We start from the raw sequence: 20,869 nt of genomic DNA on the forward strand, positions 1-20,869 counted from the left end.
ACAGAGTCTTGCTCTGTCGCCCAGGCTGGAGTGCAGTGACCGGATCTCAGCTCACTGCAAGCTCCGCCTCCCGGGTTTACGCCATTCTCCTGCCTCAGCCTCCCGAGTAGCTGGGACTACAGGCACCCGCCACCTCGCCCAGCTAGTTTTTTGTATTTTTTTGGTAGAGACGGAGTTTCATCGTGTTAGCCAGGCTGGTCTTGATCTCCTGACCTCGTGATCCACCCGTCTTGGCCTCCTAAAGTGCTGGGATTACAGGCTTGAGCCACCGCGCCCGGCAGTATTTTTTTTTTTTTTGGAGACAGTGTCTCACTCTGTCGCTGAGGCTGTAGTGCAGTGGTGTGATCTTGGCTCACTGCAACCTCTGCCACCTGGGTTCAAGCAATTCTCCTGCCTCAGCCTCCTGAGTAGCTGGGATTACAAGCGTGTGCCACCATGCCCGGCTAATTTTTTTATCTTTAATAGAGATGGGTTCCATCATCTTGGCTAGGCTGGTCTTGAACTCCTGACCTCGTGATCCACCCACCTCGGCCTCCCAAAGTGCTGGGATTAAAGGCGTGAACCACCGTGCCCGGCCGACATAGTATTTTTATTTATAATGTGGAAAAAAAAAAAAAAAGAAAAAGAAAACAGATACTTCACTACAAATATTGAACCAAGTTAGAAATTTTTATGTAGCCAAACCACGACTTTAAGCTCTATTTACACTGATGGCGGCCAACTGAGATGCAGGCCACACCCGTGTGGCATGCAGCAAGCAGGACATGCAGGCAGCCTTCCTTGCTCACAAGGCTTCAGAGCAAGCGCACGGTCTTCCCAGTCACCGTCAGGAAGTCATCATCTGCCAGGGCACGCAGTGCTTCTTCAAACATATCTTTAGTGATTGCCTGTGGGGAAGAGAAAGAAAATATATATTTTACATGTCAAGTCCCTCCTTTACCTGTTAGAGACACCATAATTTTAATGTTAAAGTACAACCCAGAATCTTTCTCTTTTTGGTGGCTGTACACATGCCTTATGCTCTAAATCAGCAGTGGAGTGGCCAGATGGTCCATATGGTAGACTTGGCATCTGTATAGTCCATGTTGTAACTATCAACTCTGCCCTCTCAGTGACAACATAGAGATGGAAAGTGGACCAGCACTGAAAGCCTGCATAGTTTTATTCACTAAACAACTCACCTTACTTACTTACAAAATAACACTCAAATATTTCATTCCTAAAACAAACTTATAACAACTATAAAAGGGGCAGAACAATTTTTTTTCTTTTGTTTTGAGATGGAGTTTTACTCTATTGCCCAGGCTGGAGTGCAGTGGCAGGATCTCAGCTTACTGCAACCTCTGCCTCCCGGGTTCAAGCAATCTTCCTGCCTCAGCCTCCTGAGTAGCTAGGATTTCAGGTGCTCATCACTGCACCCAGATAATTTTTGTATTTTTAATAGAGACAGGGTTTTACCATATTGGTCAGGCTGGTTTCAAACTCCTGGACTCAAGTGATCCGCCTGAGTCCCAAATGAGATTACAGGCGTGAGCTACTGCACTCAGCCAAAAATTTTAATTGTGATTATTTCTTGATGATGGCTTATGGTTCATCTTCCTTTTCTTCATTCTTATCTGTATTTATTATTTAATAAATAAAGGAAAAAAACCCAAAAGCAATATTAAGGAAAAAGAGAAAGTTCTATCAAACAAAAAATACATATAAACACTTACTATGTCAGATTGTCCCCGAATATCTTCAAAAAGTTGCTGGTATTTTAGAGCTGGTGTTTTGCCCTTAGATAAAATAAGCTTTTTCAATGCTTCAGCTAATTCTTCTTTCCGTTTACGAGAGGTGGCACTCATCCCTGATTTAAAAAGAAATCAATGAAAACATTTTTGCTATTATGAAATGAAATGTTTCAAATTCTCAAAAATATTCCTTTAGTAGTATCATCTAGAAAGGTAAGGGGACAGGGGCTGAGTACATTTGAAGGGAATGAGTTTTGAATTATTTGGAATTTTCTGTAAGCCACTAGCTGTCGCTTTCCGTGGAAACAGTATACACATCTGTGCAGCAAGCAGCTGCTGCTAAGAAACAAACAACTTCTCTAACAAAACTTCCCAGACCGTCGAAGAGACAGAATCTCCTTAAAACTATATCAAGATAAGATTAAAGGGCAACTTTCATCAGACTCTCAAAGGGGTCCCAATCCAAAAAAGGTTAAGAACTTCTGTTTCAAATGATTTAACTGTTAGCTTAAATCTGACATATGAACTACATACATATTGAAATAATTTTCAAAAGCTTTTCTGCTCCCTGAAAATAACGAACCTGTAGTAAGAATAGATATGTCCACGATGCCAGTCCGGGGATCAGTTGCAGACTGCTTTAGAGCTTCCCGATGGAGGCGTTTGGCTTCTTCCACATCAATGGCTTCAACTTTGTTAGACAATCTTACTTTAGCATGGGCTTCTGCTAAGCGGATTAATGACTCTAGCTGTCGAGGATATGCAGAAACCATTCCCCGGCTACTGCCAATCTTCCTCATGTCTACATAAGCCTATTGTAGGTAGAAAAACAAAAACAAACCTCCTTGGTGACAACAACTTTAGTTTTGTGGTTGAATTTTGAACACTTAGGCTTCCATTAAGTAAATGGAACTCAGATATGGTCCTGGGCCCTGGAGCTCATCAAGTGGTAGAGGCTACACAGACCACAGAAATCCCAGGTGAAGAAGTCAACGTTCAGTGTGCAGTGGTGGGTGAACATATTCCAACTGGGAGATGCTCAGGAAGAATACTTGGAGAGGGTGGCATCTAACGTAGCTCTGAAGAACAGAGATGGGCATGGCATGGCAGAGGAAAGCAATGTGGCATGTGGGGAAAGGAGCAGGCTGTGACGACTCATAGGGAGAATCAGGGTCTGTCTGTGACAAGTGCTCACATGGGGCACATAAGGACTGCTGGGAGAATGCTGCAAAGGTAAGTTGTATCAATTTCACATACAGATGACACAGTCTTATTTCTTCATGAACAACCCCCAAGACTATGACACACACAAAAATTACATAATGTCTGTAACTTTCATCTTAGCATTTTTGGGAGCTCAGTTAGGATGTAAAGCTCATCAAAGCACCAGGAACTTTCTTAATATCACAATGCTCGAATAACCTAAATGTGCCATTGTGCACTTCAGTTCATGTACAAGGATGCTGAAAAACGAACCTAAAAGACTGCTCAATCTGTTTTTTACAAGCAAAAGGAAGCTTACACTGGATGACTTTTTCAGTTTCCAAATTACTATGCAGTATTGCCTCTATTTGAAACCAGGTCTTTGATCTTAAATTCACTATGCTTGTAAGTATTTAAACACATAAAGTGTGTGTACTACCTACATAAATGAACTATTTCCCCCTTTTGCAACATTTGGTAAAGTCAATTCTGTAATATGGGAGGAAACAATAAACAGTTATAAAAAATAGTATGTTATTCTTAGGCCAGGCATGGTGGCTCATGCCTGTAATCCTAACACTTTGGGAGGCAGAGGCTGGCGCATCACTTGAGGTCAGGAGTTCAAGACCAGCCTGGCCAACATGGTGAAACTCCGTCTCTACTAAAAATACAAAAATTAGCCGGGAGTGGTGGTGGGCACCTGTAATCCTAGCTAGTAGGGAGGCTGAGGCAGGAGAATCGCTTGAACCCGGAAGCACAGGCCGTAGGCTGCAGTAAGCCAAGATCACGCTACTGCACTCCAGCCTGGGCAACAGAGTCAGGCTCCATCTCAAAAAAAGGAAGAAAACAGTATGTTATTCTTAACAAAATAATTAATATTTTAAAGGAGATGATTGGTCGATTACATTAATGCTGTGGGCTACAGGCACAGTAAGCCTTTTTTCAGCAGGGTTACCTCGATGAGAGCCTGGCTGGCTTCCTCACTTAGCCGCGGCATGATGGTGCTGTGTGCATAGGCAATGTAGTCCTTCAGCACCGCCATGTCCAGGAGCTCCTCCTCTGCCTGCTCCTCACTCTGGTAGTACAGTGAGACCAGGTGGTGAGCCAGACGCCTGTCATAGGCTTCGTCCTGAGGGTCCAGCATGAGGAAGATCAAATCAAACCTAAGAAAACAAAGTAAAAATACTGTTTTTCCAGTATCTTGTGAGACCGAGGTGGGTGGATCACCTGAGGTTGGTAGCTTGAGACCAGCTTGGCCAACACGGCGAAACCTTGTCTCTACTAAAAATACAAAAATTAGCCAGGAGTGGTGGCGCGTGCCTGTAATCCCAGCTACTCGGGAGGCTGAGGCAGGACAATTGCTTGAACCTGGGAGGTGAAGGCTGCGGTGAGCCAAGTTCGCGCCACTGCACTCCAGCCTGGCCAACAGAGGGAGACTCTGTCTCAAAAAAACAAAACAACAACAACAAAAAACTGTTTTCCTAGTTGAGACACCAATACACCTACAAACGACATACTAAAGACTGCTCAAGCACCACAGATGTGCAGTGAATGTGCATCCTGTGAGCGCCCGCAGGGAGAAGCATCTTTGTCTGGCGTGGAAAGGGCCTTTGTGTCCATCCATTCACCCCACTCACCCTGTGCTGTCCCTAGCCCTTAGGTCAGCCCAGGGAACGGCTGGGGACCAATCAGCTGAGTCAAAGGAAGACTTCCCTTAGGGGAAGGTTTCTATGATTTTGACGATGGAAAGTTGTTGGGTTTTTTTTTTTTTTTTTTGAGACAGTCTCACTCTATAGCCCAAGCTAGAGTGAAGTGGTATGATTTCAGCTCACTGCAATCTCCACTCCCATTGGCTCATTTCTTGTGCCTCCTCAGCCTCCTGAGCAGCTGGGATTACAGGCATGTACCACCACGCCTGGCTAATTTTTTGTATTTTAGTAGAGGCGGGGTTTCATCAAGTTGCCCAGGGAGGCCTCAAAGCTCAGGCGCTCCAGCTACCTCAGCCTCCCAAAGTGCTGGGATTACAGGTGTGAGTCACTGTACCTGGCTGACAATGGAAAGATTTGAATGAAAACACATTCAACTGTTTTTTGGGGAAAAAAACTTTTGTCAAAAAAAAAAAAAAAAAAAAAAAAAAAAAAAAAAAAAAGCAAGTAATTAAAACCTAAAATCCATTTATGAAAAATGTCCAATATTTGTAGTGGGGCTGAGAGTGAAGATTATGTGATTGCACTTTAATAAATCTAACTTTTCAGAGCCTCATCTATGGTACAGAGTTGTTCTCTGTTGACTCTCAGCAGTGGCTTTAGGACTAAGGGTAGTGAGTGACAGCCATGTGAAAATGGCGTGGGAGGGAAACATCCCAACTGCTTCAAAATCAAATGAAAACACGCATCATCCTTGTCGTGAAAACTCTTGACCAACCAAATTTGAAACATCTTGATAAGAGTGAAGAGTTTCCATTAGCAGTTGCTGAATCTTAGTAGCTCCTTTTCAATCTCACCCTGAATATTCTACAAATGAACAAAATAAAAATCTGTTTTAATACCTTGATAATAAAGTATGAGGCAGCTGGATGTTTTCAATGGTTGTTTTTTTAGGATTCCACTGAGACTCAATGGGATTTGCTGCTGCCAGGACAGAGGTGCGTGCATTGAGCTGACAGATGATCCCAGCCTATCAGAGAAAACAGTGCGGTTAGAAGCCTCTCCCTGACGCTGGCAATTAACAAGTACCATCTTTGCCCGGCCACCTACTAAACCCATATTCCCTCTACAGCATTTCTATTGCCTGAGCCATGTTGCCTTTACTGACTTCAGCAGTTCACCTGGATAAGCCTTGTCCTCAGATTCATGCCAAGGACTGAGTTTAGATGAATGCGTGCTATAACCATGTCTTTCTCAGGAAGCAGGCACCTTGCAAGAGCTTTAGGACAAATTCAAGGCTAGTACAGCAATAAAGACAAAACATGATATCCTGTTGAAGATATGTAGAGATTTAGCTGAAATATGATGTGAAAAGCACGTATCAATCTCCCCAAGTTAGAACCAAGGTAGCACAGCACATTTCCACATACGCTGTCTTTTAAGGGTCCACGTATTTTAAACATGTCCACATTCACAGTGGAGAAGGCGACTCACCTTTGCAATGGACAGAGTCTGCTGTTCCATGACTTCATGCAATACCGATCTTGTACTTTCATTCATCTTGTCGAACTCATCGATACAGCAGATGCCGTTGTCACTGAGGACAAGGGCACCTGTCTGCAGGACCAGCTGCCTTGTCTCAGGGTCTTTCATTACGTACGCAGTAAGGCCAACTGCACTGGAGCCCTTCCCAGAAGTGTACTGGCCCCTGGGGACGAGGTTGTACACGTACTGCAGCAGCTGGGACTTGCTGGTACCAGGGTCACCACACAGCAAGATGTTGATCTCAGCCCGAAATTTGCCCCTTCCAGTGTGACTAAAATCCTTCCTTGTCCCGCCAAAGAGCTGAAGCAAAATTCCCTAAATAATCAAAGAGACATGTCTAAACATTCATTTTCTGCACAGTAACTGAGATGTAGTTTAAACTTTAGAGGTACTTTTCTCTCTTATAAAGAACTACAATTAGGAAATCGCAGGAAGGTATAAAAAGGCTCCTGAAAGTGCTTGATATGCTCTAAGTTATCACTGACCAATTTATTCTTCAGCACCCATTATTATGCCAGAATGATGGCCATGCAAGTCCCTGTCCCTATTCTGATACTGTGTGGCCTCTTCTGTTTAGAAACTTAAGTTTAGAGCAGAGATGAGGATAGACAATGCTATGACTCTCCTCAACCAATGGCAAGTCCGGTTGCCAGCACTTGCTCTAACAGGCCACAGCTCGCATCCTTTATGGCAAATGGCTTAAGTGGCGGAGTGGATGTTTATACTATTTGATTCTAAAGAACTGTAAATCCCAACCCCTAGTTTAAAATCCACTGTTACCTTCTTTATATCTTCATGTTCATAAATGCTTGGAGCCAAGGCTGAAGCAAGCCTCTCATAAATGTCTGGTTTCCTGGAAAGTTCCTTAAGCAATTCCACACGTTTCTCTGAAAAAAGTTTCTGTTCTGCTTCTTCATCAAGGCCATGCAGACGTTTTGCATCCGTTTTCCGATAATGAATGACATCAATGTGGGTTTTGTAGACAGACTTCACATTACTCACTCTTGGATTGATTCGAATAGGCACTGCTCGATAGATGCCTGAGGGCACAACCAGGAGATGCACTTTTACCTTCCCATATCTTCCTCCGAGTGGCTCAGCAACCAGCGTAGGCAACAGGTGCACTTCAGAGCGAGGCACCACACTGGGCTGGCCCTGGAAAGGTGAGCTCCACCATCTCTTAAATGACCCTCCCAAGCCCAGGACTCAGACCCACATTGCAAAGCTCCCGCCTACTGAGCAAGCGGGGAAACAGCAGCAGGAAACGGACAAGCTCGAAAGAACCCAGGTGGCTCATGTCTGTATTCCTAGAACTTTGGGAGACTGAGGCAGGCGGATCACTTGAGGTCAGGAGCTCGAGACCACCCTAATCAACATGGAGAACCCTGTCTCTATTAAAAATATAAAAATTAGCCAGGCGTGGTGGCACACGCCTTTAATCCCAGCTACTAAGGAGGCTGATGCAGGAGAATGGCTTGAACCTGGGAGGCGGAGGTTGCGGTGAGCCAAGATCGTGCCATTGGACTCCAGCCTGGGCAACAAGAGCGAAACTCTTCTCTCAAAAACAAAACAAAAAGAGAAAGAATCAAGGTTTCTGTAAATGACAGAGCCGAGGACGTGTTCACCTGGGCCCACTAGTCAGCAGTGCTCCAGGGCAACTGTAGCTACATGAGCACCTCCACGGGCATAGTCACCCTGAGGGTGAAATGGAGCTGCTGTGCTTCTGGCTCAATGCTGGGTTCGTGGTTGTATTTAATAAGCAGTATTTTTACTTCCCTAAGTTGAGTGTACAGAATCTGCTTAGCACTTACTTGACTTCAACAAAATGCTAAAATCCTCCAGCCATTAAAACTAGACTAGGTCCCACCCCCCGCCCACCACCCCTGACAAAAGCATGCAAATCATGCATTCTTCTGGAAGGCAGGCTCCCCACATACAGAAGTCTGATCTGATATTCGTCTTTTCTGGATTTCAAACCAGAAGCCTTTAACTCTAGGCTGATTTCTGCAGCTTTTGTAGAAAGTCCGGCCTTTCCCCCTTACAGCTATCTCAACACAATGGCACAGAGTCTTGCTCATTTAGTGGGTTGGTGTAATTCTTATTTAACACAACAAACCAGTTTACATGCATTCTTAGAATACACACTATTCTTCACTCCAATATAGGCTAGGGATGGACGACTATGTTTAAAGTGGCCCATGATGATTTATCTCACAGAGCAGCATTGATACTTATTTCATATCTACACAGCACTTTCCACAGCCCCTAGGCCCCAAATACTCTCACACATGTATCACCACATTAACTCCACTTTGTAGGTGAGGAAACTAAAATATTGGATTAAATACTTTATCAAAGGTTTCAGGGTAGCAGGACTGGAAATATGCACGTCACTCACTAAAGACTACGCATTATTTTAATTCTCAATGACTACAAGTACTTTTACAACAGAAGACTGCCAGTGAAAACTGCAGGACTTCACACTGGGGAAGAAACAGGGTGAGCACTGCCTCACTGAAGACAAAGGCCGATGCGTGGTGTGCCCCAGGCTCTCCGCTCAGGAGCAGATTCAGGCACTCTGTGACCATTGCCACCTTGCCCATCAAAGAAGAACTGTGCTGCCATCAACACTCCCTTGCCGCCAACCAAAATCTATTGTGACTCTACAGATTCAAAAGGAAGACTGCCACACTCATGTGGTGCTGTGCAAAGAACACTCTCGTGGCAGCAAGAGAAGGAGTCCTGGGTCCTGATTTACCGTGGCATCTGAGCTACTGCTGTCTATGCATCCCTGAACCTCAGCTTCTATACATGGAAACAAGTCACTCTGACTCATTCTTCTCTGTTAACAAACAAATGTTAACCCCTGGCTACACATTTGGGAAATAAGTAAAAATTACTTACAACTCCAGCATTGATAATACTTAGCTAATGGCATAACTCAAACTCTACCCATACCAGCCTATCTGAGGCTGCTGTCTCATGATGCCAACAGTACTGACTTGAGACACACATAGCTCCAGGATACTGAGATATCAAGAGGCGAGTGACCGCACAAACCATGAGTTCCAACATTCAAGTTTGAGAAGAACTGAACAATTTCATGACGCTGGGCCGTGGTACTCAGTTAAAAAGGTGGCAGATAAACTGGGGATATACCCCACAGTCTCAAAGACATGCAGTGACAACTGCAGGCAGAACTGGACCTGTGACTGAGTCCAATGACTCACTAAAGCACAGCATTGAAAACAAGACAGACATGCTAAAGTGCTGGTGCAAACCTACACTCTTACCTGTAACATTCACTCTGTCCCCAGGCTGAACCTTGTCAACCAGATCATTGTGAGCAAATAGGATGACTGTATGTGGTGTCTGCCCTGCAGGCATGTCTTCTGGAGACTCTTGAAGCTTGATCTGAAGGGCAGCAAACAGAGAACATGTGGGCCACAGAGAGTGCAGGAGGACAAAAATCTGCATGTCTTTGTACTGCTTTCGCCATGTAAGGCTGCAGTGCATATCCCCGCATAAATGTTTGTCCATGTTTCTCATTAATGCTTTAGAAGTTACTTCTAGATCTCCTGGGTAGAGCAGCATACATTTTTTTTTTTTTTTGAGATGGGGTTTCACTTATTGCCCAGGCTGGAGTGCAATGGTGCGATCTCAGCTCACCGCAACCTCCACCTCCCAGGTTCAAGTGATTCTCCTGCCTCAGCCTCCCGAGTAGCTGGGATTACAAGCGCATGCCACTATGCCCGGCTGCAACACACATTCTTAAGGCCCACTGTCGGGCATGCCTGCGCACCTCACAACCCTGCCTGCATCCACTCATCTAACAGGTATCTGTGGCGCACCCAGCTTGTGCTACAGCCCATCCTAGGTGTCAGGGACCCGATAGTGAACAATGTTCCCTGCCTCATGGAGTGGAAGGGGCAGATAATATACAGAAAAATGAGCACATAACATGTGACAGTGACAAATGCAGCAGACAGCAACAAAACAGGGGAAGGAATGTAGGGAGCTGCGGTGGGGGAAGCTGAGATGCTTTTCATAAAGCAGGGTCGAGGAAGGCCTTTCCAAACCAGGTACCCTCTGAGAGGCCTAAGGCTGCTGGGCTTTTCTCTAAGCCACTTTGGGGGCCTGCAAGATTCTGAGAATAGGAGGCCATATGCTCCTGGGGAACAAGGTGCCTGCCTTTCTGTCTCCAGCTCTGTCCCATGCAACATTAAAGAAACCACGCACACACTGTCACAGAAAAACTCAAATTCTGTCCTCCCACATCTTTACAGTTACAATCACAGTAAATAAGCAATTTTCTACCTTCCCCTCACTTATTTCTGTCATTTTAGTAACTTCATCTTACAATTTCACGAATAGAGAGAAAAAAGGGCAAACTTTTTTTTTTCTTTTTGAGACAGTCTCACTGTTGCCCAGGCTGGAGTGCAGTGGTGCAATCTCAGCTCACGGCAAGCTCTGCCTCCTGGGTTCCTGCCATTCTCCTGCCTCAGCCTCCCAAGTAGCTGAGACTACAGGCGCCCGCCACCATGCCTGGCTAATTTTTTTGTATTTTTTTTTTTTAGTAGTGACAGGGTTTCACCATTAGCCAGGATGGTCTCGATCTCCTGACCTTGTGATCCGCCCGCCTCGGCCACCCAAAGTGCTGGGATTACAGGCGTGAGCCACCAAGCCCAGCCGAAAAAGACCAAACTTCTTAGACAATAAAATTTGTGAAAAAATTTCAGAAAAATTCCTCCATCCTTTACCAATGGAAAAACCGCAGAACGACATTTAACTAAGTATTCTCATCTCAAATGTTTGAAGCATTTTAGGCCATGAAAATATGACGTCTCTAACAACAGACAGTACTACTGGCAACCGCACAGGGACAGTGCCCTGAAGCAGGGCCTTTGTGTGCTCTGCGTATTTAGCCCATAGGCCACTAATGAAACCCACAAGACCAGAGAGGGATGGATGCCATTCGGGAAGTGAGGCTCAGGGTCCGAGGGACAAGTTATAGTCGGCCTTTTGAGGATACAGACAGGCAAAGCATAGCCTGGGGGGCCAGGGTGGCTGCGCACCATCTGCTTGTCAGAGAAGAGGGAGCGGTTGTGGATGAGTGCCATGCTGTGGGTGGTGTGGCAGCGCCCGCACACGCTGGGCTCCGCAATGCGGCCGCGGTCCATCTCCACCCGGGTCGTGTGGGCACACACTTGGCATTGGAAGAAGGCCTCCTGCATCTCGGGAATCAGCTGGGATGTCCTGATCACCATGCCGCTGATGGTGATGAGCTGATCAATGTCTGTGAGGGGAGAAGAGAGGTCAGCACACCTGATCTGAGGTGCAGAGGTCTAGGAATAGCTGGGATCACAGGCAGGTGCTGGGTGCCCACAAGTCTGCCTAGGGTGACCTTTCTGTGTCCAGTCGTCTGCAGGGTATGTCTTCAGGAGATTCTCAAGCCCAGCGAACCTCTGGCCCCTGTCCAGCAGGCATCCCTTGCTCCCTTCTTGTCTGACTACCCTCCTCCCTGCCTCCTGCCTCACTCACCCAGCCTCCTTTATGACACCCTGCTGTATCAGGAAAAAAGCCAGACAGCCTGGACTGAGACCCAACCCTAGCCTCTCTGTGCACATTTTGTGTCCTCTATAGAATGGGGTGGTATCAGGACCTACCCCAGAGCCAAGGACTGAATGTGACAGTGTACTTCAAGACTAGTAAGAGCACCTGGCAGAGGAAAAATTCCTCTATACTTTACAGTCATTACTATCCACATAGAACCCCTTAGATGGTCTGATCTTTCACTCTTGCTTGTTTCCTTTATTATTTGAACCTTTCCTGACAGACAACTTTTCCCCTTTGAAGGTCCCACTGCCCCCAACTAATTTCCCCTGCTGGTTTCAGATGAGCTGCCCTGTTCTGGCCTGTAGTTAGCCACTGCTAGCCATGAAGATCACCCTATCCTGCCACTGATTCATGAGACCTCTACAATTTTGCTGTTGTTGAGATGGGGTTTTAACCTGTTGCCCAGGCTGGAGTACAGTGGTGCAATTACGGCTCACTGTAGCTTCAAGCTGCCAGGCTCAAGTAAGCCCATCACCTCAGCCTCCCAAAGTGGTAGGATTACATGCATGAGCCACTGTGCCTTGCTAATTTCTTCTTGGAGTCTCTTAAGTCACCCAAGTTGGTCTCAAACTCCTGGCCTCAAGTGATCCTCAAGTCTTTAAAATCTATTTTTTTTTTTCTTTTTTTGAGACAGAGTCTCATCCTGTCACCCAGGCTGGAGTGCAATGGCACAACCTCGGCTCAGTGCAACCTCTGCCTCCCGGGTTCAAGTGATTCTCCTGCCTCAGCCTCCCGAGAGTAGCTGGGACTATAGGCGCGTGCCACCACGCCCTGGTAATTTTTGTATTTTTAGTAAAGGGGTTTTGTCACGTTGGCCAGACTGGTCTGGAACTCTTGACCTCAGGTGATCTGCCTGCCTTGTTCTCCTGAAGTGCTGGGATTATAGGCGTGAGCCACCACGCCCAGCCAATAGTCAATCTCTTATATCAGAAACTTCAATTAAATTCAAAAAGTATATGGGGTTCATAAGTATACAGGATAACTGAATCTGTATTATTTTGACAATTTATAATCCATCACCTTGACTACCACCACCAATTACTTCTTTCATAGTTTCCTGATGAAACAAGGCTATTTTCATGTAAGGCATTTTCCTTCAACAAAAGTAATCCTATGAAAAATACATTACCTTCTGGATTCAGGTTTCTCATATTCTTAGTCTTCAATGCGTTGAATGGTCTTACTTGAATCTGATGTTCTAAGATTGAGTCAGGGTAACGGTCAAAGAAAATTTCATTGACAGCCATGTCAAAAGTTGGAATAACTTCCTGTAAAAATAAATATGAAGATGTATTTGTATTCATATCTCAGCGTTAAATACAATAAAGGCACGTCAGATTAGCAAAGTATAAAAAGAAGACAACATGTCATGCCCCCAAAGTATTACCCTAAAGAATCATGCACGTGCTGTTTTCAAATTTAGGTATGCTGAACTATCTATCTCCGCATATTCTCAATTGGGTTAAATTTGATAATTTATATAAAAGTGCCTTTTTGATGTATACTGGCATATTTTATGCTTTCTATTAGAAGGGAAAAAAATTTTGACCTCACGCTTTCATTATTTTCCTTCTATAATGAAATGATACCAAAGTAAGTTATTTATTTTTATTTTTTGAGGCAGAGTTTTGCTCTTGTTGCCCAGGCTGGAGTGCAATGGCATGATCTCGGCTTGCTGCAACCTCTGCCTCTGGGATTCAAGCAATTCTCCTGCCTCAGCCTCCTGAGTAGCTGGGATTACAGGCATGTGCCACTACGCCTGGCTAATTTTGTGTTTTTAATAGAGATGGGGTTTCTCCATGTTGGTCAGGCTGGTCTTGAACTCCCAACCTCAGGGGATCCGCCTGCCTTGGCCTCCCAAAGTGCTGGGATCACAGGTATGAGCCACCGCACCCGGTGACACCAAAGTAAGTTAAATCATATTTATCCAAATTTGTTAACATATGGTTCCCATTTTACAGATGAGGAAACAGCTTTTGGTTGGTTAAGGAACCTGACTAAAGCTATGCAGCCAGTAATCAGCAAAATCAAGATTCAAAAACCAGGTCTGCTTGCCTCAAAGACCACACCCAGAGTCAACAGAGCTGATACTTCATGAATAAAAACTGACCTGAGGCCAAAAAGTCAAAGTCTACAGTACAATAAGTATATTCTTTTAAAGCGGCAGGAAGTATGCAATTCAGTTAAAGTATTTCCATTTAAGATAACTTACTTCATGAAACCCAAGAAGCTATAGTTGTTAGATTCATCATTTTTCTACATGAGAAACACTGCCCAGTAAACCATAACCTGTCATTGATAGTAATACAAATCCCACTTTCAGGAACATTAAAATGTGAAAAAAAAAAAAAAAAAAAAAGTTCATCTTAAAGGAGATGATCCTTTTTTTTTTGAGATGGAATTTCACTGTGTTGCCCAGGCTGGAGAGCAGTGGCGTCATCTCGGCTCACTGCACCTCCGCCTCCTCGGTTCAAGTGATTCTTCCGCTTCAGCCTCCCGAGTAGCTAGGACTACATGTGCGCACCACCACATGTGGCTAATTTTTGTATTTTTTAGTAGAGATGGGGTTTCACTTTGTTGGCCAGGCTGGTCTCGAACTCCCGACCTCAAGTGATCCTTTTGCCTTAGCATCCTAAAGTGCTTGGATTACAGGTGTGAGCCACCACACCCATCCAAAGGAGATGATACATGGTTTTCTTAGTGTTTGTGCATACTATCTTCATTACCGAGGAATTTGTGTTATCTGGAAACATTCTTTCTGGACAGTTACTAAAATTCATCAAGGTCAAAGCTAAATTCTTACCTGTGGGTAAGAGATGAGTTGTCTGTACAAATTTTTGTCAAATGATTTGATGTGTTCACAGTTTACATTTAAAAATGGCTCACCAATTACATTAATCTACAAGATAAAAATGAACAATTTATATTTTGCTAACTATTTTAAAACACACAACTTGAATTTAAAGAGTATCTGATTACCTCCCCAAGTCGTTGCATGTATAGAGGTTCGGTAATATCTATGCCAACATTTTCTTCTTCTTTAGCCAGAGGGTCAATAAATCGCTGAAGAAATCTCTTTAAGTGGAGAGAAAACATATCAGGCATATAGCATTTGGGAACAGGCAACTACTAAAAACACACAAAGTTAGGAGTATGTCTCTATCAGGAGACAGAAATAAATATTTTTCTTCCTTTTTCTTTTTTAAAATTTAATTTAGAGATGGAGTCTCACTATATTGGTCAGGCTGCTATCAAACTCCTGGCCTCAAGTGATCCTCCCACCTTGGCCTCCCAAAGTGCTGGGATTATAGGTGTGAGCCACCACAGGTGGCCCTTCTAGTCATTATGGTTACTTCGATATAGGTTATAAGCACGGTCTCCCAACATTTTCAGAGCTCAAAGTAATTTTAATACATATAGCTCACCTGAAAGTTTTCTTTGCATGTTGCCACATTTACATCTGTTCCCCAGATCACAAGTTTTTGGCCTAGAGACTGCTCACTTGCCACTATATCTTCTGCTGCTGCCTACACAGAAAAACATGACAGAACCATGAAAATGGAGTTACCCACATGATATCCGCCATAAGATGGTTTCAGGAGACTGCATACTCACCCCGTCAGACTGCAGATCCACTTGCAGGCCCTTCTGCGCAGAGCCCAAGTCAGGCCTCTGTCTCACAGGTGTGCCCCTAACACCACTTCTTGGGGTTCCCTCTACCCGAGAGCTGGGAGTGCCATATGTCAGTGGTGAACTAACATCAAAGTCAAGAGGGATAGCTATAAAAACAAAATTAGGAAATTCTGGTGGTATATCAAACCTGAAATTACAGCATGTTGTCTGTTGACCTATACCATCTAATCACACAGCAAACTTGAGTATTTATTGCAACCTGTGGTGGTTGAGATTCTGAGCACTATTAAATGTTCTATTAAGAAAAGCATCAAAGAACCTGCTTATTCTGCTCACTAAGCCCTAAAACAATTATTTTCGGCACTCTGTTCAGCTCCTCTGGTTCAGAATATGCTCACTCATGTGCAGAGGGGATGCTTTAGGCATTATGACAACTGTAATAAAGACAGTAAACCTGAGCAGATAAAGCATCAGCTGTGTATCAAGCACAGCATAACCTAGATCTTCAGACACGCACCTGAAGAATGCATTTGGGGAGGGCTGGAAAATAACACGTCCTGCGCGACAGGGCTCTGTAGGTCCCCTCCAGGCGAGGTTGGCATCGGCTGCAACTCCCCCGTGGAGGTGGAATCCTCGCCTCTAGGTCTCTGAGAAGGAGATGACCTGGCATCCTCACTTCGAGCTTGTGTCACACAAAACAGAAAAGATGGCCATGAACTTTTAGGGCCGGTATTCCTGGATTTGTCTGTCCCTTGGGGCATTATGACTCACCACTGAACCAAACCAAACAGAGGCAAATGGGCAATCGAATTAAGCAGCACCCAGGCCACAGCCTGCTGTGGGTGTCTGTGCGCACCAGGTGGCAGTGCCCAGCCCGAGGCTGAGCGCCCGGGGCCCGCGCACCCACCCAGCGCTGCCAGTTGCGGCAAGAGAGGGCAGAAAGGGCGGCGCCGGGGGCTGTGGTGGGCCCGGCTCGGGGGACTCACGCGTCTGGGCTGGGGTGGTTCTTCCACGCCGGCTGCCGCGGCGGCTCGGGGTCGACGCCGGGGACGACATGGTGCTCGGGGTACCTGCGCGACAAGGACAAGCTCGGGCCGGGCCTGCCTCCCGGCTTCCCTGCCCTGCTCCGCAGCACGGACGATCCAGCCGGCTCCGCGCCACGCCCTCCCTGCCGACGCGCGGTTACCGGGGAAAGGCGGCCGCTTGCGGACGCTCGCAGGCTCCAGGTCCACCTGGCCAGTCGCGCTCCCAAACCACGGGACCCAGAGTTCCCGCCGGCGGCAAGGTCGTCTCCGCCCCTGGCGGGGCCTCACCAATCACAGCGACGCTCGTGCGTGGCTCCGCCTCCGGGACGCGCCACTGCGCACCAGTAGGGGGGGACAGTGCTACTTCCTTCAGCACCCGCGCGCAAGCCAGAAGTAGGCCTCGCTCGGCACCCCTCTGTCTAGATAGTCTGACCTCCTGCGGGGCCGCGTTTTCGCGGGAAAAGTGGGTCTGACCGCACCAGTTCTCAGGGTGTGTTCCGTTAGCGTTGGCTAGGGAGCATGTGCTTCTTTATCCCTTAGGCGTTTTTGATTAATAAGGACATTAGAGATGCATTTGCCACTTAAAAATTTTTTTTATTAAAAAAATTAAGGACGGGAGGTGGCGGGGATGGTCTTATGTTGCCCCGGCAGGTCTCGAACTCCTGCAATCCTCCCGCCTCAGCTTCCTAAAGTGTTGGGACTGCAGGCGGGCGCCACCGCGCCCGACCGCGTTTGTCACTTTTTATCGAGGAACAAACTTGGAACTCTTGACCCAGGCCCTTCGCTTGTTTTATTTGCCTCTGATATCTATTTAGCCAAGTCCAACACCAAGTAGCCACCCAATCTACTTCCGCAGGTCAGACCGACGGATGGCGTTTCTCCTTAAGTTTCCATTTTGATTAGGGCCAAAGAGCCGAGCCTACAGGCCAGGCTTTCCCGCAGGGGTCCCCGGGAAAGTTCCTGCCGCCGCGCCCCGTAGCCCCGCCCCGGCGCGTAGGAGCATTTCCGGGTCCGGGCTGAGCGGGCGCACGCGCGGGAGTGGGACTCGGCGGCATGGCGGGCTCCGGAGCCGGTGTGCGTTGCTCCCTGCTGCGGCTGCAGGAGACCTTGTCCGCCGCGGACCGCTGCGGTGCTGCCCTGGCCGGTCATCAGCTGATCCGCGGCCTGGGGCAGGAATGCGTCCTGAGCAGCAGCCCCGCGGTTCTGGGTGGGTACCGGCCCGAGCTGGGCCGCGGGTGGGTCCTGGCTTCCCGAGTCGTTCTGGAGCCGGGCAGCCTGGCGCTTTTCTCTGTGTTTAGATGACGGTATTTTGAAGTACAGCGATTAGATTCTTGGGGGGAATTTCTGTGCGTGTGTATAAAGTGATTTTTCATACTGCTTTTTACTCCCTAGTATTAGAAGAAAGATATTTTAAAGCCAAAGTTGGTGAAAACGACCCCTAATTTGGCAATCCTTGCTATACAGAGTGGGGGGGAGGGCAAGATAAATAATTTTTTTTTTTTTTTTTTGAGACGGCATCTGGCTCTGTCGCCCAGGCGGGAGTGCAGTGGCGCGATCTCGGCTGACTGCAACCCCCGCCTCCTGGGTTCAAGCTATTCTCCTGCCTCAGCCCCCCGAGTAGCAGGGATTACAGGCGCGCGCCACCACACCGGGCTAATTTTTTTGTGTTTTTAGTAGAGATGGGGTTTCACCGTGTTGGTCAGGCTGGTCTCGAACTCCTAACCTCATGATCCGCCCGCCTCGGCCTCCCAAATGCTGGGATTACAGACATGAGCCACTGGGGCCGGCCAAGAGAAAGTATTTTCTTTCACCTGAATCTCGCCTAATCCCACCAGTACCTTTTCGAAACCCCTATATTTACTGTTCCTACCTTGAGAAAAATTGAAGAAATACAATTGAAGTCATGTTCTTTTAACTCTTTAGCAATGCCTGGGTGCGAACTTTTTCCTCTCTGTGGTAAAAGTGCCTCTTTTTAGCACTTTAAATAATCGAATATTTCGTTGTGTAGAAACTCCCGTATTCTTTAAAACACGAGTGTGCAGACCTCTTGATGTTGTGCCCTATTAAAAGGTGAGATTTTCTTCCGGAGGGTCTAGGAGTGAATATGTTATAGGAATAACTTAAAACAGTTTAAACAAGATGTTGTATGTGGCACGGTGCAGTGGCTTATGCCTGTAATCCCAGCACTTTGGGAGGCTGTGGCAGGTGGATCACCTGAGGTCAGGAGTTCCAGACCAACCTGACCAGTATGGTGAAACCTTGTCTCTACTAAAAATACAAAAATTAGCTGGGCATGGTGGCGAGCGCCTATAGTCTCAGCTATTCGGGAGGCTGAGAGAGGAGAATGGCTTGAACCCAGGAGAGGGAGGTTGCAGTGAGCTGAGATTGTGCCACTGCACTCCAGACTGGGCAATGAAGCAAGACTCCGTCTCAAAAAAAAAAAAAAGATGCTATATACATGAATTCTATATATTCTATTTGTTGTCAAGAATATGTTAACAATGGGGAAATATCAAACAAAAAACTAACATTGTGTGGTTACTTTCTCAGGGTTTCAAATTTAGCATTCATTTTTGTTTGTTTAGTAACTTGTGTCTAAAGCACTTCCAAGTTTACCTTCCATTCATGACGTACCTCCTTTCACTTGAGAGATTCCAGGGGAAGTGTATTAGTTCCTTATTGCTGCTGTAACAATTATCACAAGCTTAGTAATTTAAAACAGCACAGGTCTGTTACTCTTACAGTTCCCACTGTAAGGGGGATTCTGTGAGTCAGAATCCCACACAGGTCTCACCAAGCTAGAACCAAAGCACCACGCAGGGCTGCTTTCTTTCTGAAGGCTCTTGGGGAGGATCCATTGCCTTATTCATTCAGGTTATAGGATTGAGGCCCCTGACATTCCATACTTCTTGAAACTGTCCCCTTTCCTTGGATCACAGCTCCCTTCCCTTGGTCTTCAAGGCCAGCAACAGCATGTCAAGCAGAGGTTTGGAATCTCCTGCTTTCCCAACTTCCTGTCTCTCTGATCAACTCTTCTTCATCTCCTTACTTTAAAGGCCTGTATGATTACATTGGGCTCTCTGGATAATCCAGTATGATCTTCCCATTTTAAGGTCAGCTGATTAGCTACCTTAATTCCATCTGCAAGCTCAATTTCCTTTTGCTATATACATTTTACATATTCACAAGATGTGACCCCAGGGATTGGGATGCAGGCATCTTTGGGGCCATTATTCTGCCTACTGCTTCCCTGTGGAACGTTGTCTAGAATTTTCTGCTTTTTTTGTTTTAATATAGCAACCTTGGGTTAGTGTTTTATATTTATAAGGCTGCCTTGAAAACCATTCCATCCTTGGCCAGGCGCGGTGGCTCACACCTGTAATCCCAGCATTTTGGGAGGCCTATGTGGGTGGATCACGAGGTCGGGAGATTGAGACCATCCTCGCTAACATAGTGAAACCCTGTCTCTACTAAAAATACAAAAAAATTAGCCAGAGTGGCGGGCACCTTTAGTCCCAGCTACTCAGGAGGCTAAGGCAGGAGAATGGCGTGAACCTGGGAGGCGGAGCTTGCAGTGAGCCAGAGTCACTGCACTCCAGCTTGGGCAACAGAGTGAGACTCGGTCTCAAAAAAAAGTGGTAATAAAAGAAAGAATCATTGCAGCCCCTTTAGGAGTGATTTACATTATGCTCTTGGCACTCTCTTAACTTGCTTACTTATTTTTTTGAACAGCATTACAGACATCTTTAGTTTTTTCCAGAGATTTCGGTTTGCTTGTATTTGTCCGGAAGTCACTCAACAGTATTGAAGTAAGTTGACAATTTTCGTTTTGCTTTTCTTGTATATTCCTGGAGTGACTCCTGTTACCCATATTTACAATATGTATCTCTTTCATTACAGTTTCGTGAATGTAGAGAAGAAATCCTAAAGTTTTTATGTATTTTCTTAGAAAAAATGGGCCAGAAGATCGCGCCTTACTGTGTTGAAATTAAGGTAAGAATTAAAAAAACATACCTTATTACATTATATATCAACATCTGTTTTAACTTATGGTGTAAGGAACTTGGATTTTTATTTTAAAGATAAAACATTTTCCTTTCTTATTGGGGAATTTGCTTATTTCTGCTTCATTGTGTTACAAATGAAGTGGGCTCTTCATTAGTTTTTTTTTTTTTTTTTTTTTTTTTTTTGAGATGGAGTTTTGCTCTTGTTGCCCATTAGTTATTTAGATTTAGTAAGCTAAGGCCTTTGTCAGAGAAACTACTTTGATAATTTCTTTCCTGAGGAGGTGGCAGTAGCACCTTGGGCTCCCTGGGGCCCTGACGGCTTCTTGATAACTTCACTGCAGCCGGGGCGACAAGAGCGAAATTCCATTTCAAAAAAATAATAATAATTTGTATTTGTATTTTTATTGTTTATTTATTTTTATTTTGTGAGACAGGGTTTTGCTCTGTCATCCAGGCTGGAG

The 20,869-nt window shown here is 45.7% G+C and overlaps 2 protein-coding genes across 6 annotated transcripts in view; one reads left to right on the forward strand and one right to left on the reverse strand.

Annotated features, from left to right (window-relative positions):
* Positions 1 to 650: 650 nt before the first annotated feature.
* On the reverse strand, positions 651 to 16,693 carry LOC105496906 (minichromosome maintenance complex component 4). Its single transcript, XM_011767550.3, has 17 exons — positions 16,563 to 16,693; positions 16,363 to 16,446; positions 15,894 to 16,058; positions 15,359 to 15,522; positions 15,169 to 15,270; positions 14,723 to 14,818; positions 14,547 to 14,642; positions 12,873 to 13,011; positions 11,203 to 11,423; positions 9,421 to 9,541; positions 6,908 to 7,167; positions 6,077 to 6,442; positions 5,485 to 5,612; positions 3,892 to 4,099; positions 2,317 to 2,545; positions 1,716 to 1,849; positions 651 to 887 (listed from the first exon to the last, which is right to left on the reverse strand). Exons 2-17 carry the CDS (start codon positions 16,430 to 16,432, stop codon positions 795 to 797), a joined length of 2,592 nt encoding a protein of 863 aa, XP_011765852.1. The 5' UTR covers positions 16,433 to 16,446; positions 16,563 to 16,693; the 3' UTR covers positions 651 to 794.
* Positions 16,694 to 17,435: 742 nt separating this feature from the next.
* The window catches only part of LOC105496922 (protein kinase, DNA-activated, catalytic subunit), a 189,831-nt gene continuing 186,397 nt past the window's right edge, over positions 17,436 to 20,869 (forward strand). For 4 of the 5 annotated variants that reach the window (XM_071068288.1, XM_071068291.1, XM_071068289.1 and 1 more), the window contains exons 1-3: positions 17,437 to 17,608; positions 20,134 to 20,210; positions 20,302 to 20,394. In XM_071068288.1, the coding sequence (XP_070924389.1) occupies positions 17,455 to 17,608; positions 20,134 to 20,210; positions 20,302 to 20,394 (324 nt within the window). In that variant the 5' untranslated portion in view covers positions 17,437 to 17,454. Of the gene's footprint in view, positions 17,609 to 20,133; positions 20,211 to 20,301; positions 20,395 to 20,869 lie in introns of all 5 variants that reach the window. The other variant, XM_071068290.1, reaches the window with a different exon arrangement.

This window comes from Macaca nemestrina, chromosome 8 (assembly GCF_043159975.1).
Source record: "Macaca nemestrina isolate mMacNem1 chromosome 8, mMacNem.hap1, whole genome shotgun sequence".
NCBI lineage: Eukaryota > Metazoa > Chordata > Mammalia > Primates > Cercopithecidae > Macaca > Macaca nemestrina.